This window comes from Mustelus asterias, chromosome 3 (genome assembly GCF_964213995.1).
Source record: "Mustelus asterias chromosome 3, sMusAst1.hap1.1, whole genome shotgun sequence".
Lineage (NCBI taxonomy): Eukaryota > Metazoa > Chordata > Chondrichthyes > Carcharhiniformes > Triakidae > Mustelus > Mustelus asterias.
The window spans coordinates 105,246,561-105,273,991 of NC_135803.1; the positions used below are offsets into that span (position 1 = coordinate 105,246,561).

At 42.3% G+C, this 27,431-nt stretch overlaps 1 protein-coding gene across 1 annotated transcript in view; it reads left to right on the plus strand.

Moving 5' to 3' along the window:
* zmynd10 (zinc finger, MYND-type containing 10) overlaps window positions 1-27,431 on the plus strand; it is a 52,569-nt gene that overhangs the window by 22,431 nt on the left and 2,707 nt on the right. Inside the window, exons 7-13 of the mRNA XM_078210145.1 lie at window positions 74-127; window positions 2,472-2,606; window positions 6,991-7,079; window positions 8,583-8,686; window positions 13,530-13,702; window positions 21,375-21,500; window positions 26,107-26,228. Of these exons, the coding sequence (XP_078066271.1) occupies window positions 74-127; window positions 2,472-2,606; window positions 6,991-7,079; window positions 8,583-8,686; window positions 13,530-13,702; window positions 21,375-21,500; window positions 26,107-26,228 (803 nt within the window). The remainder of the gene's footprint in view (window positions 1-73; window positions 128-2,471; window positions 2,607-6,990; window positions 7,080-8,582; window positions 8,687-13,529; window positions 13,703-21,374; window positions 21,501-26,106; window positions 26,229-27,431) is intronic.

Here is a 27,431-nt window from a genome sequence, read left to right on the forward strand (position 1 = left end):
AACGTTCCTGTTAGCACTGTATTCCCGATATTGAGTGAACTTAATTTGTGACTGTGTCCTTTCTCTTGCATAGATTCATCACGAAGCAACCATTATTAACCTTCTAGAAACTATCTTTTACCACAAGGTAGGTATGTTACCCATTTCAGCTAGGTGCACTAAACTAACTTCCAAAATCAAGCTTAAAAAAATCCATGGATATTCAATAATTGCCGTATCTTTCACAAAAATTACTCATATTTTCTCCCATACCATAAGTACAATGCAAAAGAAATGTTTTCCAAAAAATGCACATGGAACATGCATACTGCAGAATCCCCGCTGTATTGTTGAGGTTGAAATTGGCCTGTTTCCACTATGTAAAATGAGCTTGTAGCAAATCAACAAAGGATTTTTAACCATACTAATTTTATTTTCCATTGATTTGTAAAATATTGCCAAGATTTTTAATTTTTAAACAAATCAAAACAACAGTGAAACTAGAAAATGGGTCTGCAAAAAGAATTTGAAATAACGTTCTGTGATCTTCAGAAGACTGCATGTGGTGAACAATTGGCTGCCATTTCACTACAAAACTGTTTTGCAATGTTGGCATGAACCAATTTCGCCCCCATGTTTTATGAGTCTCTGAAATCAATGCTATTAGTCACCTTTGACTAAAAATGCAATGCATAGGAACAACTGCACAGAATTCCTATGAGACCATGCTATCTCAGTCCCAAATGTTGCTGTGGACCAGATAAACAATTCAAAATACATCTCTATGAATTATTCTTTAGTTTGAATTATTTCCAGATCAGTCAGATCTTTCCGGTTCCCATAGACAATGGGCGCGATCTTATCGGCTCATCCCGCCTGTCGATTAGCGAGGTGAACCGGTAAAATCGGGCAAAAGGCAAAAATACAGGGTTGTGCCTGGTTGCTTGCCTCTTGCAATCTTACCAGCACTGATTTGCTGGCAAAATCAAAATTGGGAAATCAGGGTCCCCAAGAATGGCACCCCAAGAGCTCAGCAGCTGGCTTCACTGGTGAGATTAGGTTCCGATCTGCCCCCTACTGGCAAGAATCGCATCTGGGCTTTTTTTTAACTAAATGCTGTACGATTGCGTCTGGGAGCTCGCCCAGAAAATTGGCGCAATTCTCCCATTTTCACGCTCGTTTGGCACTCAATTTGTTTTTGTAAAATTCCATCCAACTTGTCATTTTGTTCTCCACCGTGTAGCATTATGAACTTTAACTTGTTCAAAACTGTACAAAATAAGGACAGAAATGTTACTACTCATTGCAACTCCTGTTCCTATGTTTCTATTCACCTCATGTTACAAATCACACCCTTGTGAAAATGCTGGCCATTATTTACCAATGATCCTTGAAGTTGAACAGTTTTGCTATATGTGGGTGCCTGAGTGAAAATGTCAGCCATCTTGAACTTTGACCTCCCCTCTTTTTGTAGCCCAGCATACCGCCGAGTCAGGCATCCATCTTGGGGGCAGTTTGTTATTATTAAGGTGACTTTCATTAACTGAATGAAAATACATCTCTTTGTAAGGAAGAGTAATTACACCAGAGTGAAGTATCTGCTTCACATGGTTCCATTCAAATGAAGTAAAACTGTTCTGACGATGTACCTGAAGGTGTAACTCCATCTCAGGAGAGAGCAATTTTATCAAATCTGCCATCTCTGCAAACCCCAATGCAAAGTGACTGGGACATTTAACAAACATTTTTCTACAATACTTTCCTACAATAACAAAATATTGATCAAATGTAGTTAAGTTTACCACCAAACAAATCTTTGAATGGAAACGTTTTTGGAAAAGATATTCCCATTTTTCCTTTTTCTTTTTACTCCCTCCATCCCCTGGTCCCCAGGCTGTAAATGTGAGGTTCCGTAAGGAAATTGTGCATTTTATTCACTCACCAGCAGCCTGCTGAAGGCCTGGTTTGTCAGGTGATACCATATTTCTGATAACAACGCAGTGGTGTTAGTCTGAATGTAGAGGACCTGTGAGGCCTTTTCTGATTAGGAAAGCAGTTCTTTAAAAGTTTCTTTGTTCTGCCATTTCTCAGGCCTGTTAATAGTATGTGTAACCGTACCCCTGAATTTCCCATGCTATATTAGTAGCCAAATTCATTATATCCGTATTTTAAAGAGTTAATACTTCTTTCAAATTGGAAAATGGAGAAATACTATACAAATGCGTCAAACATTTGATGCATTACTAATAGTAATTGCTAACTTTACGTCATTGTTAATTCTATTGCAAATTATTTTTATTTAAATGTGAATCTTCAAACTCAGCATAATCAAGGAATCAAACCTGGATGTTCCTTATCTGTTCAATCGTAACAAGGTAACAAATGGGATATTAATCTGCTGAGGTCTGTTCTGGGCTTAATACAGTTGCTGGCCTATCCACACCTTTCAACCATCTCTACTGGAATATCCCATTTTAATTTCTTGTGTGCAGGACGTGTGTGATTCTGCAGATGATACGGTGCTGGATCTCGCTGATTACTGCCATCGAAAGCTGACCCTGCTGGCTGCGCGGAGTGATGGCTGTGAAAAAGAGGAATTGAACAGATCATCGCCAGCATCCCTAGAGGTATGATATGGAGCTAAACCACTGTTGATTTGGCATCCCTGTGTGATTAAATCATATTAATGTATTTCTATAGCCAGAGTGCGAGTGTATTTTGTTATGGTCCCTGGAAAGACCAGTAACTTTTAAAAGGATATGAATTTCCCAGTGACCAACTCAAGGAATCACATGACAAAATGTCATGTTTTAAGACCTTTACTGTAAAAACACATTAAAATCAACATTGACTAAACTTAAACCCTAACTTACATCTATACATTATCCCACACTGCAACAGAAATGTAGATCAGGATTTTACAGCCCTGCCACAGGGGGACCATGTAATTGGCATTGGTGCTGGGATACAGAGAAAAGCAATGTAGTACTATGTGCTGTTAAAAACACTAAGATGGTTGGTATTCTGATTGGAAACTTTGCTAACCTCTGGTAAGTTCTTTTTTGAATTGGTTACAGGACTTTATATTTCAAAGAAATGCCTGAGGTTGTGGAAGGAATCTTAATGAGGTAGATTAAAATTATAAACGGTGAACCCAAAATATTAACTTTAAGAAATTCATCATGATTTAAAACAAATTGGCATGCTAGGGGGTTAGAATGTTAGAGGCAAAAGTATTAGTCACATTCAGAGTACAGTTCTAAAGCTTTGATGGGCTAAATGACCCATCATAAAGCCCTAGCTTTTCTTAAGTACTTATTATTGTTCTAGTGTATCTCTAGTTTATTAACATCCCTAGATGTTAGACTTGGCTTAATGTTTTCTAGCCTCTAAGTCAGAACATTGTGCATTCAAGCTGCTCTTCAAAAACATTTGAAAACTTAATCTCAAAATGGGAGAATTCCAGCCTGGGTCCCATGGCCTTGCAGGAAATTGGAATGTTTCCTGCTGCAGAGGCTGGAGGGAAAACATGCCAAATCTTCCAGAGCCAAGCTAATTAATTATGTATCCAGATGTTTTGCGCTCAATTCCATGGCTGGGTAGGCCTGATAACCCATAGTTTAATGTCATGTTTGGATGCCATATTGAAAAGGTGCCCAACATCATTGACCCACTCATGAAGAAAGAAGGTGGACCTCCTGAAAATGAAGCTGGATCTTTGGGAGCACTCTGAGGCTAAACGATGGACCACCTGAGAACAAAGATGGATCTTCATGAACAGTCTGAAGCTAGAAGATATACCTCCTCCAAAGCACCAAATCTGGAAGGTCCACCTGTAAATGCTTTCCAAAATCACTGCTACCACAAGGTCCAGGGTCGCAGGCAGCCTCCGTCCCGAAGACAGCCCCAAGCATTGTTCAGGTGAGACCAGACATCTGCAATTCACGTTGTTACAAACATATTTCATGCCAGCATGTTTTCCCGCCAGCATCACAGAGAATCCGGTGCTGGGGGTCAGGCCTTCACCTGCATCCCGTTAGGGGAATGCAAATTAGTTTCACGCCAGCCTCCGGCAAAATTTCCAATCCGCCATGACAGGCGCCAGCAGAAGATCATGCTGTAAATTAACGCTGACGTGAAATTGGGCCTCCGCCATATTCTCCTCCCATACCCAGCATCGAATTATGCTCATGGCATGAAATATGTTTGTAACAACGTGAATTGCAGATGTCTGGTCTCACCTGAACAATGCTTGGGGCTGTCTTCGGGACTGAGGCTGCCTGCGACCCTGGACCTTGTGGTAGCAGTGATTTTGGAAAGTATTTACAGGTGGACCTTCCAGATTTGGTGCCTTGGAGGAGGTATATCTTCTAGCTTCAGACTGTTCATGAAGATCCATCTTTGTTCTCAGGTGGTCCATCGTTTAGCCTCAGAGTGCTCCCGATTTTATCATCGCGTTGCGTCCGATTTCGGGTGCAGAAACTTGGTAAAGTCAGGTATGAGGTGAGTAGCGCGATCCGCATCTGCCTCCGCACCGGTTCCCCCTTTAGCAAGGCCCAAAAATGGCCATGATTGGGACCGCACCCGAAACGGGTGTGACAGCAATTTAAATGCATTTGCATGCATTTAAATTGACTTAATGGGCTGCACACCCAACTTTACTGGCACTTCCCCCTTTATCACCACGTTCGCCCATCCAGAATCGGCGCGAAACAGACATGCTCCATATAACTCCGATTTGGGTGCTCCGTCAGTGAGGGTTAGTGAAGAGGTGGGTGCCCGAGCGTCTGACGGCTCTCTACTTGAGATTGGTGGGGGAGGGTAAGCTGGGTCCGCTGCCACTCTACCTGAGATCAGTGGGAGGGAAGGGGGGTCCATTGCCACTCTGCCTGAGTTCAGTGGGAGGGAAGGGGGGTCCGCTGCCACTCTGTCTGAGATTGGTGGCGGGGTGGGGAAGGGATGGGAGGGACCTGCGATCGGTCTGGGTGGTGGAGAGGGTGGAGGGATAAGGGGGTCACTAATGTTGGGGAGGGTGGGGCAATGTCTGTGGGGGCCAGGGAAAGGCATTATCCAGCCTGGGAGGGATGTGGCAGGGGAGCAGCATTCTATCATTTTTTTGTCCTGCACATACGCAGTTGGAGGCACCGATCGGAGCTGCAGGGTTTCGGGCCCATTAAGTCCTGGCCGTAGGCTTGTGCAGCGCGATTCGGAATCGCTGAGATTTTTTCGGGCGGAGTGCGTATAGGGGTGCTTCAGAACAGGTCCAAAAGTCAGATCTGAAACACTCCCAGTTTCAAGTCCACCCAGCACTTAGAATCAAAATGGTAAAATAGGCCCATAATCTTGGCTGATACTTCAGTGTACTATTAAAAAGTTGAAGATGCTGTCTTTGGGGCGAAATAAGAAACCCAAGCCCCATTGCCCTCTGAGATCAGGTGGAAATACAAGATTCCATGGCATGAGTGACAACAGGGCAGCATTCCTCAACCAACACCCTCAAAAACAGATTGTCAGACCCTTTATCTCATTGCAGTTCACAGGATCTTACACAAATTGGTTGCTGCAATTCTGTATATTACAAGTGACTACATTTCAACAATACTTAATTGGCTATGAAGCACTTTGAGACAATCTGAGATTGTGAAAAGTGCTACATAATAAAAATTTATTCTTTTTTCTTTAAAACTTTGTCCAGAAACTTCCTGCTTCAGAGCAATGACTTTATTGTCTAGTCTTAATTCAAAATTAAGACTGGTCATTCTAATTTTTAAGAACTAATTTCCCACTTTGCTATGTTATTTATGCTGCTTAATTCAAACAGTTGGATAATTCAAACAGTTTAGAGAAATTGGTGAATTGTCAGGAGCTTTCATTATTATTTTTTACCAAAGTTTTAACAGATACTGGGATGGGTCCTTAGACCCTTTGGAAACCCGAACATGCTAGTTTTGAAATAAGAAGTCAAATAGTTGGACAGAAGCTGGAAGGATCTGCACTCCAGTAAATGATCCCTTTCCGTTTGTCATGGCTACTAATCATAAATTCCCACCAAGAGAAGGATGTATGTCAGCATGAAATGGAAAAAAGTCATTCAGCTCAACAATTCTCTTTCATGCACGTCTTTTTGGTTTAAAGAAATGAATTGATACATCATGAACTGCTTTTGCAGCCTAACTCAAATGTCCACCACTTTGTACAGATGGAGAACACAAATATTTTTCAATCCCTCACTCCAATTGCACAATTTTCTAAATCTGGTAAGAAAGAACACGAGAAAGGAAAGGCACCACCCAACCTCCTCTATCAATCTGAACCTGTTTCAAGACTCATTTTGACTAACGTTGAATCTTTTACAAATATATCTCCCTTCACTCCTTCCTGGAATCAGGAACCTTTCTAATCCTTTTCTAAAGCATCTGCCAATTCCAAACTACCTTGATACCAGATTATTCCACATATTGATGGCTCTAAAAACAGGCTTGAATCTTGCAAATGTGGACAACGAGTAAAGATTTAAAAGAGTAAAACTCTCACCTCCAAAATCATTCAGGACTGCAATCTTCATGTGTATTAAATAGTAGAATCAAAACCTTCTGTTGGCCCTCTAACTGTTCTGATCAGAACTTGTGGCACATGACAAAGTAAAGTTAGTATATAGGTCTGCACCATTCTCTTGCCACTTAAGGGAGAATATAAAAATTCTACAGGTTAACTATAGCTGTTACCCATACTAGCATGTATATTGTTAATCATTTTAATTATCTAATGAAATCGGATCAAGAAAATACGGCTGTGTTGCAGATTTTATCCCCAACGTGTACTTGACAGTACACAAATTACAGATGCAGCACAGTATTTGTTGAGTCCAAATAAACCCTGAACAAAGTAAAACCAAGTTTTTTTTTTACTTCAGCCATTCCTGCAATTTTTTGTGGGGCTTTCAGCTTCAAAGAGAAACTGTGCTATGTGTACTGGTTAAAATGTTATATGCTTTCATTTTGTTTCATAAAGGAATTACAGAAGCAGAGTCAAGAGCTGGAATTTGATATTTCCCTGAAGGCGCTCTCCATTCTTCGCTATATAACTGATCACATTGACAGGTGTGTAACAGAAGCATTGCTATGTGTAGAAGATGCATTGTTAAAGCAGGAGCACATTTTGGCACTGGGCTAATTGAGAAATTTTGTCATTTTTTTAAAGTATCAGTGTTATGCTTATTGTATGAGATGTGTTGAATGATGAGGCATTTCATATTTCACCCTCAGGTCAGTGAAGCACGCCAAGTATTGGTTAAATGTTGAATAGTATGGCACTATTCCTGCAAGGTGTTCTAATTCCAGTATCTTTATTAGTTCTATAACAATGAGACAGTCCTATTTATTATATCAACTACACCACAGTATATCTGAATAAAATTATTAATTTAGCATCCTTTTTTTGTTAAATTGTGAACGTTATTTTGCTGTGGATTTGTTCGCAAAAATCTGGCTGATATTGCTGAGATTTTTTTAAAACTTCATTCTGTTAAAGAACAGTTCATTGAATAGTGGTCCACAAGGTGATTGGATTCTGTCCCTGTTGTGGGCTGGGCATCCTGCTTGCTGTGAGCAGCATCTTATGAGAATGTGGCATTATATACTTTTTTCCGATTAACTTTGCTTCTACAACACAGTTTGTAAATATAGCTTCATCACCCTCTAAGATCTTTGTGCTCCTTCAATTCTTGACTATTACGTAGCCATGATTTTCAACGTTCCACCAGTGGCAGTCTGGGCTACAGCTACCTCGGCCCTAGCTCTGGGATTCCCCTCTAAATCTTTTGACTTCTCTTTCCTTCTTTAGGGCTTTCTTAAAACTTATCTATCCTAATATCTCCTTATGTGGCTCTGTGTTGAATTTTGTTTATTAATGTGCCTGTGAAGTGCCATGGGTCATTTAATTACGTGTATTCGAGGTGGTATATTGTATAGATTTTCTTTCAGCAATAATTTTGAGTATCTGCAATTGAAATGTAATTTTCTTCTGGGTGGATTCCATGCCATTTTGAATAAAGGACAGGGAAGGCATACATTTGGACATAACTCCTAAAGTTCTTTCCATAACAGGAAAACATTTAAAATGTTGAAATGTGGCTGTGTGTGCAGTCTGAATTGTAGGTTTCATTTTTTATATGCTGGCTCACTTGGTGGTAAATATAAATGAATCCATAACATTATTCGAAGAGGAACCTGAATTATTCAGGTGTCCTGGCCAATATTAATCACCTAACCAAGACAAATAAAACAGATTATCTGACCATTTATCTTACTGCTCTCTGTAAGACCTTGTTGAATACAAAGTGGATGCTGAATAGCCAACATTGTAATAGTGACCAAATTTGAGAAAGTATTTAATTAGCTGTAAAGCAATTGGGACATCCTGAGACCATGAGAGGTTCTATGTCGATACAAGCATTTTTCTTTTCATTTGAATAGCCCAACCAAGTCTTGACAATATTTACCCAATTGGGCAAGTTTATATGTTCACCTCTGGTTTTTCAGTGCCTGCCTGCTGCCTTTGCTGTCATGTTTCTCTTTACTATGCATTATCTTTTTTATTGCCAGCCTGCCGCTGAGCGTCCAGACACGACTCCTGAATACACACAATGTCCCCTGTGTACTGGTACACCTGATGGAATACAGCCCCTGGAGCCGACACAATTCCAAAGGTACATGTTCCTGACATTAGTTGTCGCAAATGTGGTTGATATGACCAGCCAAGACATGCCAGTGGTTCACAAGACCTTTCCTTCTCACTTTACACTCATAAATACTGGAGACTTTGTTTTAGTCAAAGACCGGTCTGGTCTTTGTCAGCAATGAAGAGTGAGGAAGGGCAAGGAGTTGACATCTCTGGCATTGCTGGTTCGTGTCTTTCTGAGAGATGTTTGAAAATCTTGAATATGTTGTTCATATGAAGATGGACAATATCCTTCCACTTATTCACCTATTTTATAATAGGCATTCCCAGTTTATCAGTACGCAGGATGATATACAGGAACAGTGAGATACAGCTAGATAAAGATGCCACCTGATGGCATATTTCTTACATATCTCAATATTCAGCAGGGCTTTTCAATAAGGCAATCTTTTACAGATCTTGTGATCTAATATTGCATATAGTATCAGGACAAATTGAGGGAGACCAACCATAATTGTATTTGATGACAGAGCAGACTTGAAAGGCCAAATGGCCTACTCCTACTCCTGTTTCTTACGTATTTCTATGCTGGACGTGGCCCTTATGGCTAGAGGGATCAAAGGGTATGGAGAGAAAGCGGGAGTGGAATACTGAAAGTGTATGATCAGCCATGATCATATTGAATGGTGGTGCAGGTTCGAAGGGCCGAATGGCCTACTCCTACCTATTTTCTATGTTTCTATTTTACGAACAAGTTGTGGAGAAGGATAACTTAGTGCCACCCAATCACCAGATTGTTCAATTACATGGGCCTGTGGAAAACACATTCACGTTCCTGATTTCACTTAGGGCTCAATTTATTGCAGACTGTAGCCAATCAGGTAGACACAGGCCCATATTTTCATTGCTGGATCAGGAGCTCAGAGTTGGGTGATTCCTCAGATCGGTGCACCCAATCTTTAAAATGGCCTCCTGCATTGGGACTTCCAGTTGGCCGGGTGGTGGGGGGTTGCTGAAACAGGGCGGGCAACTCCAGAATGAATACGCAGTTTGCCACGTGTGAAGGTGGGCTGGACGCAAGGTCTGCTCTGGCCCCAGGCACTTTTAAATAAATAAATAAATGAGATTTTTCCATCCCTCATCCCTCTAAACCAACTCCCACACAATGCTAATGCCCAATCCATGCTGACTTATGCCAACCTATACCATCCACCATCCCATGACTTAGTTACACCCTACCCATCCCTCATTGCTTTCATACCCCCATGACAGCACAGTGCCAACCCATACATCATCACTCTTTCCCTTTACCCTTTCTATGCCAACTCATTTAGTATCCTTGGCCAGTTTCTTGAAAGGTTTGATATCTTCCAGGTAGCTTTGACAGATTTGAAAAATGGACAGCTTCTTAACATTTCCATGGCAGCTGCACACCTCCTGGACAGCTGGACAGTTCCTGAGCAGCTGGACAGTTCCTTAACAGCTGGACATTTTTTGGACAGCTGGACCTCTCTTGGAGAGCTGGAGAGCACCTCTTACCTGTTCTAATCTCCGCATTCTAGATTCCACACTCCTGTTTTCCAAAATCCCACTTCAGTAGAGACAGCTGGTGATTTAAATGGCCATCTGCCTCTGCAAATTGTACATGATTGGACCCCAGCCCAACTCCCGTCCCACCCCCACAAAGATGGGAAATGCTGGCTTTGAGGGTGAGACTTAGAAATTTTGGTGGGCCTCTCGGTCATGGCAAAAATCCAGGCCCCCAGGTACTGAATTCATTCGAGTTTGATTTATTTTTTAGAGACAAACGGATAATTTCATATTTACTTTGTAAAGTTACACATTTACAAAACAATAGTAACTTTGCAATGGGATGCCCAACTTTTCATGAGTACCAGTGATCAATAATTGCTGGGCATCAGACCTCTTTACAATGACTCTGGTCATCTTTGACAACATGTCACCATCATCAGAAAATAGATGATGGACTGTTAATGAGAAAACAGCAAATCCCAGTTACCGCAGCTGATGTAGAAAATACATTAATATTTTCTGTTGCAGTATTTTTATTCTGTTACCGTCTGAATCTTGCTGAGACATAGTACCATGGAGCAGGAAGGATCATTGCTCCATTTAAGTAATACTCTGTTTTTTTATTCTTCCTGCCAAAGTGAATAATTTCACATTTTCCCGCATTATACTCCACCTGCCGAACTTTTGCCTACTCACTCAACCTATCTGTACCTGTCTGCAACTTCCTTATGCCCTTTCACAACCTACCTTCCTGCCTATCTTTGTATCATTTGCTAATTTAGCTACCGTGCCTTTCACTCCCCTCATTAAAGTCATTGATACCAATTGTAAAAAATTAAGAACTCAGCACAAACCCCTGCGGGACTCCATTCGTCACATTCTGCCAATCAGATAAAGACCCATTTATGCACACGCTTTTCTCTGCCAGCAAGCTAATCTTCTATCCATGTTAATATGTTAGCCACTACACCATGAGCTTTTATTTTCTGCAGTAACCATTTATGTGGTACCTTATCAAATGCCGTCTGGAAATCCAAGTACAACACGTCTCCAGGCTCTCCTTTATCCACAGCTCATTTTACTCTTTCAAATAATTCCAATAAATGGGCTCAACGTAGAAATCGTAGAAATCATAGAAACCCTACTGTGCAGAAGGAGGCCATTCGGCCCATCGAGTCTGCACCGACCACAATCCCACCCAGGCCCTACCCCCACATATTTACCCGCTAATCCCTCTAACCTACGCATCTCAGGACTCTAAGGGGCAATTTTTAACCTGGCCAATCAACCTAACCCGCACATCTTTGGACTGTGGGAGGAAACCGGAGCACCCGGAGGAAACCCACGCAGACACGAGGAGAATGTGCAAACTCCACACAGACAGTGACCCGAGCCGGGAATCGAACCCAGGTCCCTGGAGCTGTGAAGCAGCAGTGCTAACCACTGTGCTACCGTGCCGCCTGATAACCCTTTCACAAAACCATGTTGACTATTCCCGATTACATTGCGTTTCTCCATGTGCCCAGCCATAATCTCCTTAATGATCGATTGTAACACCTTCTTGACAAATGTCAAACTAACTGGACTATAGTTTCCTGATTTCTGCCTTCCTCCTTCCTGAGTCAAATGTCAAACTAACTGGACTATAGTTTCCTGATTTCTGCCTTCCTCCTTCCTGAGTAGAGGAGTTATATTTGCTATTTTCCAGTCTGCTGGAACCTTTACAGAATGTAACAAATTTTGTGAGGTAAAGCTTCCCATTTACAAGTTTAAACCTTGTCATCTAGAAGATGTCGGTTAAGGAATAGATGGTTTGCAGACAGCACTAAGCTAAATAGAACCATAGAACCGTAGAAAATTACAGCTCAGAAACAGGCCCTTTGGCCCTTCTTGTCTGTGCCGAACCACTTTTTGCCTAGTCCACTGACCTGCACTTGGGGACCATATCCCTCCACACCCCTCTCATCCATGAACCCGTCCAAGTTTTTCTTAAATGTTAAAAGTGACCCCGCATTGACCACTTTATCCGGCAGCTCATTCCACACTCCCACCACTCTCTGCGTAAAGAAGCCCCCCCTAATATTCCCTTTAAACTTTTCTCCTTTCACCCTTAACCCATGCCCTCTGGTTTTTTTCTCCCCTAGCCTCAGCGGAAAAAGCCTGCTTGCATTCACTCTATCTATACCCATCAAAATCTTATACACCTCTATCAAATCTCCCCTCAATCTTCTACGCTCCAGGGAATAAAGTCCCAACCTATTCAATCTCTCTCTGTAACTCAGCTTCTCAAGTCCCGGCAACATCCTTGTGAACCTTCTCTGCACTCTTTCAACCTTATTTACATCCTTCCTGTAACTAGGTGACCAAAACTGTACACAATACTCCAAATTCGGCCTCACCAATGCCTTATATAACCTTACCATAACACTCCAACTTTTATACTCGATACTCCGATTTATAAAGGCCAATGTACCAAAGGCACTCTTTACGACCCTATCCACCTGTGACGGCACTTTTAGGGAATTCTGTATGCACACTAAATTATGTAGATTGAAACAGGATGTTGCAAATGGGCATGAAGAATGGTTCAGGCAAAACTGTGTCAAATGTAGTTCAGTGCAGGGAAGTGTGAAGTCATTGTGGATCAGGGAAAGGCAGGTTGAAATATTTTCTTAATGGTGAGAGACTAGCTGTGGCGAAACAAAAGAATTTAGGGTGCAATTCGTTAAAAGCCAATGCACAGGTAAAAAAAAGTTGGCCTTTATCACAGGGAGGTTGGAATTCAAAGTGTGGAAGTGATCCTTCAATTGAGCAAAGCCTTTATCAGATTAAATCATAAAACAGATTTAATACATTTGGCATGTATTCCCTTGAGTTTAAAAAGTTCAAGGTTAATCCTCTCCTTCTGTTGACTGCTGTTGATTATACTAATACTGTACAGATAATTGATTTCATTATCTTAATGCAACACAAATATCAACGCTAATTTTACCCATTGAATCATCTGGGTAAGTATTATTAATGTTGGTTCTACAAGTGAATCACAAACTAAACCACAAAATTATGTTCCTTAATTATCCTGGTTCTAAAGATGACTTCATAAATCATTGTGGTTTTACAACTAAACTAGAATGAATGCTTTAAACTCATGGCTAATTCAGTGAAACAATGTCAGTCGTATAACTGGAGATGAAGATTGCCTTTTATTTATTTGACCCAAACCAGCTCGCTGTTGACTAAACAAAAATGCCTTTATAAGGAGAACATTCTTTATTCCCTTGACCTAGTAATTAAGCTAATTTGCTCAGTCTTCTTTGGGTCTGCTTGCATCCAAATAGGTGAATTGCAGAAGTATGCTGATGGCAAGTGGCACACAATCCCCATTGAGGATAGGCTGAAAATAACCAAGCTAGATGGGCAGGTCTGGATTGCATTGTACAACCTGGTGCTGAAACCTAACTGCCAACAGAGGTATGACTTCAACAACTTCAACAAGAACCAGTTGCTCAAGGTACAGCTTTCCAGACAAGAAGATTTCTGTTTACCAGTTTTGGTTAACAAATAAACTAGATTTTCCAGAGTGAAGAATTGGATTTATCAAAAGTCACACTGAGTTCATTTTGCATTTTTTATCTCTGTAAACACATCTGGTCCCACTGCCACATTTCCTTTCCCCTCATGGCTAAAATGACATTAAGTGATCTGCTCTGGGTTCCAGCAATACAATGCGTAGGGATTAGAGATGTTTAGTCTGTGAGGCACGGTAGCACAGTGGTTAGCACTGTTGCTTCACAGCTCCAGGGACCTGGGTTCGATTCCCGGCTTGGGTGACTGTCTGTGTGGAGTTTGCACATTCTCCTCGTGAGTTTCCTCCTCTGGGTGCTCTGGTTTCCTCCCACAGTCCAAAGATGTGTGGTTTAGGTTGATTGGCCATGCTAAAGGTTGCCCTTGGTGTCCTGAGATGTGTAGGTTGGAGGGATTTGTGGGTAAATATGTTGGGATATGGGGGTAGGGCCTGGGTGGGATTGTGGTCGGTGCAGACTCGATGGGCCGAATGGCCTCTTTCTATACTGTGGGGTTTCTATGATTTCTGTGAGTGCCTGAGCTACAGAAGCCATTGTGGTTTCCATTTTAATCTTTGGTCTGTGCTGTTTAGATAATCCGCACAGCACATGTGGGCGGAACGGTGGCAGAGTGGTTAGCACTGTTGCCTCACAGTGCCAGGGGCCCACCTTCAAATCCAGCCTTGGGTAAATGTCTGTATGGAATTTGCATGTTCCCCCCTGTCTGTGTGGGTTTCCTCCGGGTGCTCCAGTTTCCTCCCACAGTCCAAAGATGTGCAGGTTAGATGGATTGGCCATGCTAAATTGCCTTAGTTTTAGGGGGATTAGCAGCATAAATAGGTAGGGTTATGGGGATAGGGCCTGGCTGGGACTGTTGTCTGTGCAGCTTGATGGGCTGAATGGCCTCCTTCTGCACTGTTGGGATTCTATGATTCTATAATTCTAATCTCAGCCAGAAGATTGGTGGGTGTGGTAGCATGACCCCTTTAAGGAGGCAATCACTGAGGGTCACATGATTGGGCCAGACCCTATAGAGTATCAAGGCGGGAAGCTGAGCCAATTGGATGCTAGGGTGTATCCCGGGTCGGGCAGGATCCTCAGTTGGAGCCAGGGAGGAGTGGAGAATAGTCACATTGTTAGTTCGATCAAAACCTTAATTGTAAATAATTATTTATTGTTGGCAATAAAGCCTTTATACTTTGAGCCACATCGAGTTGCCCTCAATTTATGACAGTGTGGATCATATAATTGCCTCAGTAGCCATGAGGTAAGAAGGAGAAAATGTGCAAAGATTTGTGCTCTTCATATTTATGCTGCATGCATGTTTATAAGCTCAGGACCAATTTAAAGTAGGGTTCAAAGTCTGACTGATCAAATGTCATTGGTAATGATCACACATAAGAAACAGTCATCTTGGGCAGGCCAGCAGAGCACAAACAGGACACCGAACATGTACTATTACATTGAGCCCACAGACACAGGAGAAGACGGAAGGAAAATTAGTCCAAGGCAATAATAAAATGTGCACAAACTCTAATTGGAAATGATAATTTCCTTCAGTTTGACTCCAATGGGATCACATGTCCTGTGCTTACTCTCTCACTATTTCAGCATGGCTGAGGTTGGCTATTCAGTCAACTTGATGACATGTGGATTTTTTTTCCTCACCTTGCACCCAGCCCTCAAACTGAGGGGAGAGACAAGATGAGACAGTGGGTGAGATTCTCTGGCCTCCCTGCGGTGTTTCTCGACAGCGGGAGGCCGTTGGCCGGTGGCAGAATCTTCTGGTCCCGCCACTATTTATGGGATTTCCCATGGATTCCACCCCTCACCACTGGGAAACCCATGGCAGGGTGCGTAGTTAGTGGGACCAGAAGATCTCGCCAGTATGAAGAGCCGGAGGATTTCACCCAGAGACTCCAGTTAGTTGTTCAGAAAGAGAGAGAAATAGTTGATTTTCAGCGTCGTAATTTAACTTCCCTTCTTAGCAAAGATTGAATTTTTGAAAACAAACTGTGTCTTGTTAAGGAATTGGGATGGGAGTTCAGGGTGGAAGTTTATTGAGGCTGACAGGAGCCTCTAGCCTCTTGGAGGAAAGAAGTGGGGGAAGGCTGCACAGGCGGTGAAGGGTGAGGTGCATCATAATGGAGCAAAGATGTTCAGAGGATATAAGGAAGCAGCAGAGGACAGTGATTGGAAAGATGGAATAATAGGATGAGATGGGATAATGAACGGGTAGATAACGTGAGAAATGAGTGATGCACGAGTGATTGGAGAGAGTATGAGAAGAATGCAGCTGGGTGTCTGATCTTCTTCAGAACCTGTGAGATTTAGCCTTCAGCTGTCTGTCCTTTACCCTCACATCACACCCCTCAGACAAACAGAATATGACAAAGTTGAAAGGAAAAGAAAGTAAAGGGGGTGGTCTGGCAGAGATCCCTGAGGGTCTGCTTGGCTCAGTCTCTGTCATGAGGGAGTCCGTGCGGAGCATGAGTACTGTGCTGACTGTGCGCAGCTTCCTCACCTGAGAGAGTAACAACACTCATGGAGAGGCAGCTCCAGGAACAGACTCAGGGATTCCTGGGGTTGCGCTCGTACCTGCAAGCCCTCACAAAGACACTGGCCACACAAGGTCACTGCCACTGTGAGAGATGGATGAGGCATCTATTCTCCCTGGTAGGTGCCCACCTATCAGTTCAAACAAGCCTCAAGCTGGTGGATGAGCTGAAGTCTCTGTGGGCTCCTCTTGGGGCACTCTGGATGAAGGGAGCAGCTCTTCCGCCATCAAGACACAGCACCCACAAACATAAGTTTAAGACACTTTGAGCACAACAGGAGTTTTTCACAGGTGACTTTGTTTCCATTCATATTTCAAAACTCTCTTGGTGGTGTGATCATTAACAGATATTATGTTTGTTTCTTTGAATATTGAACATTGATTTTGTTGTAATGGCCTTAGTATGTGTGATGGTTCTTACAGGGGTGGGGTGGGTGACAGGGCTTTGAACTTTATTGCATGGGTTGTGGTTAGTATTTGGGGTCTTGAGTTAGTGCATCACAAATGTCTTGTATAGAAGCAGCATCCTTGCCATGAGCTGGAATCGATGCCATTCCTGGTATCCCTGCCTCTGTGAAGGTTCCTGATGTCTGTCCGCACATCCTCACCTTGTGCCTCTCCGGATTCCTCATCAGATCCATCTGTAGATTCATCCTCTGCAGCGTCTGGAGCTGCCTTGTGATCCTCAGCCTTCAGTGGATTCCCCTCCTTGCCAGAGCCAGATTGTGATGAGCACAACAGACAATGACTATCAGCAACATGTGCTCTGGAGGATATTGCAGTGCTCCCCCAATTGGTCCAGACACCTGACCCATATCTTCAGCAGCCCAATGGTCCTCTCTACCACAGCAGTTATAGAGACAAGACCCCTGGTGCATCTCTCCTCCGCCCCTGTTCTTTATTACCAGAGCAGGGTCATGAGCCATCTTTTAAGGGCCTAGCTCTTATCATCCAATCGTGCAGGAACGACAAACAGCCTTGGGTCCTGTGAGTGTTACAAGATGTAAGCATCATGTGAACTGCCAAGATACCTGCACAGACTTGCAAGATCTGTGCCTTGTGGTCACAGACAATCTGTATGTTCATTGAGAGGAGGCCCGTTCCAGTTCACGAAGACTCCTTGCTCACCTGCAGGCGCCTTGATGGCCACATGAGTGCAATTGATGGCACCCTGAATGCAGAGGAAGCCTGCAATCGCCACAAAGCCGTTTGTTCTCTGAACCTGACTGACCTCATCTGTCCAGTAATGGATTAGTGTTCTCCCCGTGTCTGCATGAGTTTCCTCTGCGTGCTCCAGTTTCCTTCCACAATCCAAAGATGTACGGGTTAAGTTGATTGGCCATGCTAAATTGCCCCTTAGTGTCCCAGGATGCGTCAGTTAGAGGGATTAGTGGGGTACATATGTAGGGTTACGGGGATAGGGCCTGGGTGGGGATGTTGTCGGTACAGACTCGATGGACCAAATGGCCTCCTTCAGCACTGTGGGGATTCTATAATCTATGTCATCATCCATCTGAAGAAAGCTTTAGTAACAACTCTTCACAGCAAAAAACTCTGGGGGCCTTTTATTCCACCCTTGGATGTGAAGTCAAAGAAAACGTGTGGGCCACCTTCCCATGTCGTCCATGCGACGACATCAAAATTGCACAGGCAATGTAAAATTCCTTTCGAGTTGGCCCTTTAAGTGTCAGTGGGCACGCATCTGACTCCTCTACGTGCCTGCCAACCATAAAATCACTTGAGTGCCTCCTGACATTGGGATGCTTATCTAATATGATTTCACGTGTTTGAGTCAGCGCACACTAGCTTTCTTCGTGTAAAGTTCTGACCCCTGTTTTTGAGAAGGTTGAAGGATTATCTAATTGAAGTATATTTGACAAAATGATTCAACAGGATAGAAACAGAAAATAACTATTTCCTCTGGTCAGGCAAAGTAAACAGTCTTAAAATTAGAGTTAGGCCTATCAGGAGTGAAATCACATAAAGGGTAGTGGAAATTTGAAATACTCTTCGCTCGAAAGATGATGGATTCTGAATCATTTGAAGTTTTAATAACGGGAGGTTAATTGATATGATTCTTCTCCGACTGGTAAATGGATCATCCAGGATTGAACAAGATTAAGGGGCTGAATAGATTACTCCTGTTTTGTTTTGGCGAACTTGGGAAGCTCAATATCAACTTTGCATTTAAACCCCACCCAGGAGTTTGAATACTCTTTCCAAATCTTGTAGTTGCAGTGACCTCTAGCTGACAGCAGATGGTGATATTGGCACATATTGTCGCCTGTATTCTTGTACCTTGATTACTTGCCTGTAAAGCAATCTTCAAAGAATCTGATTTCTAATCTGCTTCTGCTGCAGTGACTATGACAGTTTAATTATTTGCACAAAGAAAAAATGATATAAATTGTATTTTGTTTCATTGTATATAAATGTAAATGAAATGTTAATCATTTATATTCATAGTCACAATTTTACAACACAGAAAGAGGTCCTTCGGCCCATAGCATCAGGGACAGCCATCAAGCACATATCTATTCTAATCAGCAGCAAGAATAGGCTATTTGGTCCTTTGAAAGAAAAGTCTCCTGTCCACCTGTAGAGAGAAACACTAATGATGATCATGGAGTGAAGCAACCCTTCCCCGTCTCCATCTTAAATGGGAGCCCCCTTATTTTTAAACTGTGCCCCCCAGTTCTAGATTCTACCATGAGGTAAAATATCCTTTCAGCATCTACCCTGTCAATCCCCACAGAATCTTATATGTTTCAATTAGATCACCTCTCATTCTTCTGAACTCCAATGAATATAGGCACAACTTGCTCAACCTACCCTCATAAAAAAGCCCTTCCCTGAATTAAACAAATTGCCAGCTCTCTGGTGAACAGGCTAAATATCGACTCTCTACAAAGGAGAATGGAAGGAAAAAAAGTAAGACCTACATTTATATAGTACCTTTATTGACCTCAGGACATCCCAACCCACTTTACAGCCAATGAAGTAGTTTTGAAGTTATAGAGTCATAGAGGTTTACAGCATGGAAACAAGCTCTTTGGCCCAACTTGTCCATGCCGCCCCTTTTTTTTAACCACTAAGCTAGTCCCAATTGCCCGCGCTTGACCCATATCCCTCTATACCCATCTTACCCGTAAGACAAAATTGTACCCGCCTCTACTATTACCTCTGGCAGCTTGTTCCAGACACTCACCACTCTCTGTGTGAAAAAATTGCCCCTCTGGACCCTTTTGTATCTCTCCCCCCTCACCTTAAACCTATGCCCTCTAGTTTTAGACTCCCCTACCTTTGGGAAAAGATATTGACTATCTAGCTGATCTATGTTCCTCATTATTTTATAGACCTCTATAAGATCACCCCTCAGCCTCCTACACTCCAGAGAAAAAAGTCCCAGTCTATCCAGCCTCTCCTTATAACTCAAACCATCAAGTCCCGGTAGCATCCTAGTAAATCTTTTCTGCACTTTCTAGTTTAATAATATCCTTTCTATAATAGGGTGACCAGAACTATACACAGTATTCCAAATGTGGCCTTACCAATGTCTTGTACAACTTCAACAAGACATCTCAACTTCTATATTCAATGTTCTGACCAATGAAACCAAGCATGCCGAATGCCTTCTTCACCACTCTGTCCACCTGTGACTCCACTTTCAAGGAGCTATGGACCTGTACTCCTAGATCTCTTTGTTCTACAACTCTCCCCAATGCCCTACCATTAACTGAATAAGTCCTGCACTGGTTTGATCAACCAAATTGCATCACCTCGCATTTATCGGACCTTGCAGTTTGACTCTTGTAAAGTAGGAAACACAACAGCCAATTGTGCACAGAAAGCTCCCAGAAACAGCAATGTAATAATGATTAGATAATCTGTTTAACTGATATTCATTGAGTGATAAATATTGGCTCAAACTCAGGGGCAGCCCCTGTTCTTTAAAGAATACCTATGTCCACCTGAGAGGGCAGTTGGTTTAACCTCTCAGCAGAACACAGTGGGCGGAATTTTCCCATCCTGCCCGCCATGGGAATCGTAGCGGGTGGGGGCAGAACATGCAAAGGTCTGTTGACCTCGGGCAGGAATTTCCGGCCTTGGGGCGAGCGTGGTCACAATATCCCACCCAGCGTCTCTAACAGTGCAGTATTCCTTCAGTACTGTACTGATGTGTCAGCCTAGATTTTTATGCTCAAGTCTCTGGAGTAGGGCTTAAATCCACAAACTTTTGACTCGGGGTGGGGGGGGGGGTGGTGAGAGTGCTACCCGCTGAGCCATGGCTAACATGACAATGTGGCTGAGCTGTGTTTCCACATTAACCTCCTTCAGCCACAAGGACAGTAAAACTTGAGTAGAAACTATCATGGACTCTTATGGCCTCCTGCTACCATATATGCTGAGGGTTTCGATGAAGACCTCAAGGGATCTCTCTCTATGCTAAGCAAGATTTTAAGAATGGCGAGCGTTCTGGTTGAACACAATTACATGTCATTTATTAGGAGCAACAACTATACGCAGCTCTGCACAGGCTTTGGTCTAGCCTGCATCCTAACAGTTACATAGGTTGAATACTTGACAATATGCCTCACTCATAAAGTATACGTGACGTCTTACAGATACAGTCACAGACATCAGTGAACAACATCTGCAGCAGCGATCACAGGCAATAGTGAACATCTAACATGGAGACTGGATCTTTTATCCTTACATATAGTGATGTTACTATGCAGCTTCTTAAAGGTACATTCATTGTCTGCATTGGCAGGCATATAATATCACAACAGTAACAACACTAAAACCCATACAATTCAAACAGGACAAAGCAGCAAGTAAAAACATATGCAAATAGCACTGAGTTTTTTGGGCTCCTAAGACCAAATTCCATGCAGCCCAGGATACTGCTAGGGTACTGGTATCGAAATGCTCTAAGGTCTGCTAACAGCAGAACCATTAATTTTATAAGGAGTCCAATTTCAATAACTGTTGTTGCCCTGAGAACACATTCCAGTGCCTGTGTATTAAGTAACCCTGTGGTAATTTTTTCTGCTCACTAGCTGCGAAGCTTCCTGACAGAAGTTGTCATTGACCAACTACCCAACTTGGTGGAATTACAACGTTTTCTGGGCCACCTTGCCATGACAGATCCACCTCCACCAAAGAAGGATCTCATCTTGGAACAGGTTAGAGTCAAAAGCTGTAGTTACTAATAAATCAAAATCCTTCCCCAAATAAACTTTCTCAGTCTTTGCATTCAAGTAATCTCCCAGAAACAACTTAATGTACAGAACATTTATTGTATATAAGTACAGTCAATAAATAATGCCTGAGTATCAGTTTAATCTTTTTTTTTACCAAATCTTCGTCACTAGTTCATTGGTTCTGTGACGGATTGGTTGAAACTGATTTACTCCTAAATTTTGGAAAAGAGTCATAGAGGTTTACAGCATGGAAACAGGCCCTTCGGCCCAACTTGTCCATGCCGCCCTTTTTTTTGAACCCCGAAGCTAGTCCCAATTGCCCTCATTTGGCCCATATCCTTCGATACCCATCTTACCCATGTAACTGTCTAAATGCTTTTTAAAAGACAAAATTGTATCCGCCTCTACTACTACCTCTGGCGGCTTGTTCCAGACACCACCCTGTGTGTGAAAACATTTCTCTCTCCTCTCACCTTAAACCTATGCCCTCTAGTTTTAGACTGCCCTACCTTTGGGAAAAGATATTGACTATCTAGCTGGTCTATGCCCCCCATTATTTTATAGACCTCTTAAAAGATCACCCCTCAGCCTTCTACGTTCCAGAGAAAGAAGTCCCAGTCTATCCAGCCTCTCCTTATAACTCAAACCATCAAGTCCCGGTAGCATCCTAGTAAATCGTTTCTGCACTCTTTCTAGTTTAATAATATTCTTTCTATAATAGCATGACTAGAACTGAACACAGTATTCCAAGTGTGGCCTTACCAATGTCTTGTACAACTTCAACAAGACGTCACAACTCCTGTATTCAATGTTCTGACCAATGAAACCAAGCATGCCGAATGCCTTCTTCATCACTCTGTCCACCTGTGACTCTACTTTCAAGGAGCTATGAACATGTATCCCTAGATCTCTTTGTTCTGTAACTCTCCCCAACGCCCTACCATTAACTGAGTACGTCCTGCCCTGGTTCAATCTACCAAAATGCATCACCTCGCATTTATCTAAATTAAACTCCATCTGCCATTCGTTGGCCCACTGGCCCATTTGATCAAGATCCCGTTGCAATCCGAGATAACCTTCACCGTCCACTATGCCACCAATCTTGGTGTCATCTGCAAACTTACTAACCATGCCTCCTATATTCTCATCCAAATCATTAATATAAATGACAAGTAACAGTGGACCCAGCACTGATCCTCGAGGCACACCGCTGGTCACAGGCCTCCAGTTTGAAAAACAACTCTCTACAACTACCCTTTGGCTTCTGTCATCAAGCCAATTTTGTATCTATTTAGCTATCTCACCCTGGATCCCATGAGATTTAACCTTATGCAACAACCTACCATGTGGTACCTTGTCAAGGGTCCATGTAGACAAATTCAACTGCACTGCCCTCATCTACCTTCCTGGTTACCCCTTCCAAAAACTCAATCAAATTTGTGAGGCATGACTGACTGTCATGCTGACTGTCCCTAATTAATCCTTGCGTCTCTAAATGCCTGTAGATCCTGTCTCTCAAAATACCTTCCAACAACTTACCCACCACAGATGTGAGGCTCACTGGCCTGTAGTTCCCAGGCTTTTCCCTGCAGCCCTTTTTAAACAAAGGCACAACATTTGCCACCCTCCAATCTTCAGGCACCTCACCTGTGATTCTCTCTTATTGATTTTAATAATCCTTCCAAGTTTCCTTTCATAATCCCTTTTCATAGCACAACTAAGTTGCTTTATGGCCCTTTGCTGGTCTTTGCATCTTTCCCATTCATCAGGATCTGTGCTGTTTTTTTCCAGTTTTGTAAGCCCTTTCTTTTAATTTTATGCTGCCACTTATCCCTTTCATTGGCCATGGCTGTTTTGTTTCTGTGAAGTTGTGTTTTTCCTTCTCAGGGGCTTAAACTGGTACTGTATTCCAACATTTCTTTAAACAATCTCCGTTGTTCACCAGTTGTTTTACCCATTAGCAGATTTTCCCATTTGCTGTAGAGTCTCTGTCTCATCTCATTAAGTCAGCATTAACTAAACTTAAAATTCTTGGAGCTTATTTGTTCCTTTCACTTCCAAATGCTACATTGAACTCCATAAGCGCAGCAAGAGTCCATTTCGACTCATCGAGACTGCAGCTCTTCAAGGGATGGCCATTCACCAGTAATTCTACCATTATTGGGGCAACTTTGGTTGTAATGATCCAATTCAGTTGTAATGTCCCTGTCACTGAAAGAGGGGATGCAGACATGGTATAGTCAAGTACTGGCCTCAGCTTTTTTACTAGGCAGCACGCGTTTTTCCTGTTGCTGAAACTTTACCTTGGCTGCGTCCTTTGACAATGCTTGGAATAATCTGTCGTCTGGCAACGAAGAACTCCAAAACTTTCCCTTGCTTTTTGTCAAGAATAGGATCTGAGATGCACTTGCACCACATTTTTTATTGGCACATACCTTATGATCTGTCTGTAGTGTGCTGATATTCTACATGCAGTACACATCTCTATCACAGCATTTATTGAGGATTTGTGACCCATCCCAGGACTTGATGATCAAGAAAGGTGCGTTCATAAACGCAAAACACACCAGTGTCTGACGGTAAGAGACTCCAGGTCAGCCACACTTGATGTGGAGTGGCGCCCCTCAAGCTATAAGCCACTGGCAACAGACTAGCAACCTGTTCCTGGAAACAGACACCGATCTGCCTTAGTGCACCACCAGGTGCGAGAAGAGAATGGGAATGTGTACCATTAGTTAAGTAATTGTCTTCAACTCAAAATTGACTGTTTCCTAGATTATTAGGGTGAAAGTGGTAATTTTACAGAATAAGAAACCCAAAGACCCAGGCCACTGCTCCAGAAACATGGATTCAAATCCCACCATGGCAGCTAGTGAGTATAAATTCAATGTGTTAAAACAAATCTGGAATTGCAAGTTAGTTTCAGTAACTGTGATCATGAAACTATCATTGATTTGGTTCCAAAAAAAAAATCTGGTTCTTTATGTCCTTTAGGGAAGGAAATTTGCTGTCCTTACCTGGTCTGCCCTACATGTGACTCCAGATCCATAGCAATTTTGTTAACTGCCCTCTTAAATGGCCTAGCAAGCCACTGAGTTCCAGGGCAATTCGGGAAGGGCAACAAATGCTGGCGTTGCCAGTGACACCCACTCAAGATTTTTTAACAGTACCGTTATAAGATCAGTGACATGGCCAGCAATGGATATTCAGTTGTTGTGTTCGCCTGGAAGAAAATGCATCTGATTATGCTGCTGGAAGAATACACACTAAATTTTCTAAGTCATATTTTATTTACAGACATTTGCCGTTCATTTCTTGCCAAATATTTGGAAGTTCTTCCTGTCCAAATAGAATTATAAAGCCCTCAGGCAGTCTTTAAAGAACGCATATTCTGAATTAGAAATCCTTGTCACCAAAAATGTTGGATCAGGATCGTATCAAGTCTTACAATTCCAACAACAGACATATAATGGGATGTTATTTAGCTGAACTGTGCCCTTTTCATCTCATTGTCTTGTTTTCTAAAGTTTTAGTAATGTTGCAGATGGAAATTGTTTATTTTTACATTATTTCCTGGATTGTTTGAGACCCAATATTTTTCCTCCTGATTTTCTCTCTATTTTCAACATTGAAAATAGAACTGAAAGCCAACAAAACTTAAGTTTTAAATTTGCAATAAAAACTGTCTTTAAACAATCAATTATTATTGACTAAAGGATATTGGAAACCATCTTGAGAGTTTCAAGAGTCAAGAATTCGGGCTTGTGGGATATGGAAGTCTCTGCATCTTTGGTTGAATTATTTTCACCCATCCAATCATTCCTAGGTAATGATAAGTTTGATTTTGCACATGATAAAACCATCCGATAATTCAAGCAACTTAGAATCATAGAAACCCGATAGTGCAAAAGGAGGCCATTAAGCCCATTGAGTCTGCACCGACAACAATCCCGCCCCAGGCCCTATCCCCACAACCCCATACATTTACCCTGCTAATCCCTCAAACCTACACATCCTGGGACACTTAGGTTGATTGGCCATGCTAAATTGCCCTAACCCACACATCTTTGGACTGTGGGAGGAAACCGGAGCATCCGGAGGAAACCCACACAGACACGGGGAGAATGTGTAAACTCCACACAGATTGTGACCCAAGCCGGGAATTGAACCAAGGTCCCTGGAGTTGTGAGGCAGCAGTGCTAACCACTGTGCCACCGTGCCGCCCCACTGTGCCCTGTGCCGCCCCAATGCTTGCCCAATGAATAGTTGTATTATATACACAATGGAAGTTTGGGTTCAATTGAAGAGTAATATACTATTTTGTATCAAACATATACTAATAAGAAAATGTCTAAAGAAGGAATAGTTCAGAAAGATGGAACCTTCTTCCCAACTCAAACATCTGTTCTATAGTAGTGTAGGAGAGCCTGTCTCCATACTTATAACATTTGAATTGGTGAGTTTTGAATGCTGGTTTAATAAAAAGGAGAGATGAGTGTATTATACGATTAGATAATTGCCAGAGGATGTGTAGGTAAATCTTCCTGTTCTGCTCAAAGTTTTATTTGTGTGTCTGTCTTCTGTTAAGGTCCCTGATATCTGGGATAGAATCATTCGAGAAAATTCTAACAAGTGGAAAGCCATTGCAAAACACCAAGTGAAAACAGCATTTAACCTTTCTGAGCAGGATTTACGTGAACAGGCCCATAGGTATGAGTGGCTGCTTGTTTTCTCACCCATGAACTCAAAGTAAAGAGCTGGTTTCTCAAAGACATTGAATGGGCTGACTTGGTGGTATTTTCATACTGCAGACTGGACTGAGACGAAAACAAATGAGTGTTTATCATGAAAACAAATTAATTCTAAAGAAATATATTATATCAGTAGAGTGGTAATAAAGTGGTATTTTAGGGGCTTGTTTGCCAAACAATAATCACATGGAATATTGTGAACATTTTTGGTGCCCTTAAATAAGGAAATATATACTGGCACTGGAGGCAGTCCAGAGAAGGTTCACTAGGTTGATCCCGGGTATGGAAGAATTTTCTTATGAGGAGAGGTTGAGTTGGTTGGGCCTGTACTTACTGGAATTTAGAAGAATGAGAGGTGACCTTATTGAGACGTATAAGATTCGCAGGGGCTTAACAGGGTGGATACTCAGAGGTTGTTTCCTTTTGTGGGAGAGTCTAGAACCAGAGGATAAAATCTCAGAGTAAGTGGTCACCCATTTAAGACAGATGAGGAGAAATTTCTTCCCTGAGGGTAGTGAATCTGTGGAATTCTTTACCTTAGAGGCTGGGTCATTAAGCACATTCAAGGCTGAGTTGGACAGATTTTTAATCAGTAAGGGAATCAAGGATTATGGGGATAAGGCGGGAAAGTGGAGTTGAGAATTAGATCAGATCAGTCACAATCTCTCATTGAATGGCGGAGCAGACTTGATGGGCCAAATGGCCTACTTCTGCTCCTACGTCTTTTGGTCTTAAGTCTTAGGAAGGCTGTTATCCAACATTCATAGTTATCCTCTGGTTGACATGGCAATACACAAGGGGAACTATTTTTTCTCCTGCATTGCGTTTTAACCCTTAATGTAAGCCACAAACTACCTTTTCTTTTTGTATGTATTTTTTCTCCATTGTACCCACCCAAAGTTGGCAAGCATCCCCAATTCAAGGGCATATCCCTTACCCTAACCTAACAAAATATATTTGATGCTATCTCAAGAGCACTCCCTACTGCAACAGTTTCTATTTCCGCACTAACCATTACTGTGTCACCTCTCAAATTGATTACCGATCAATACAGCAGCACATTGCGCTGTGAGGCATTCAGATTCTGTTTAATAGAAGGTCTGAGAATTGTGAATCTCTGGCATGAAATACACATCTAGTTACAGTGTGTGTCAGCTGCATT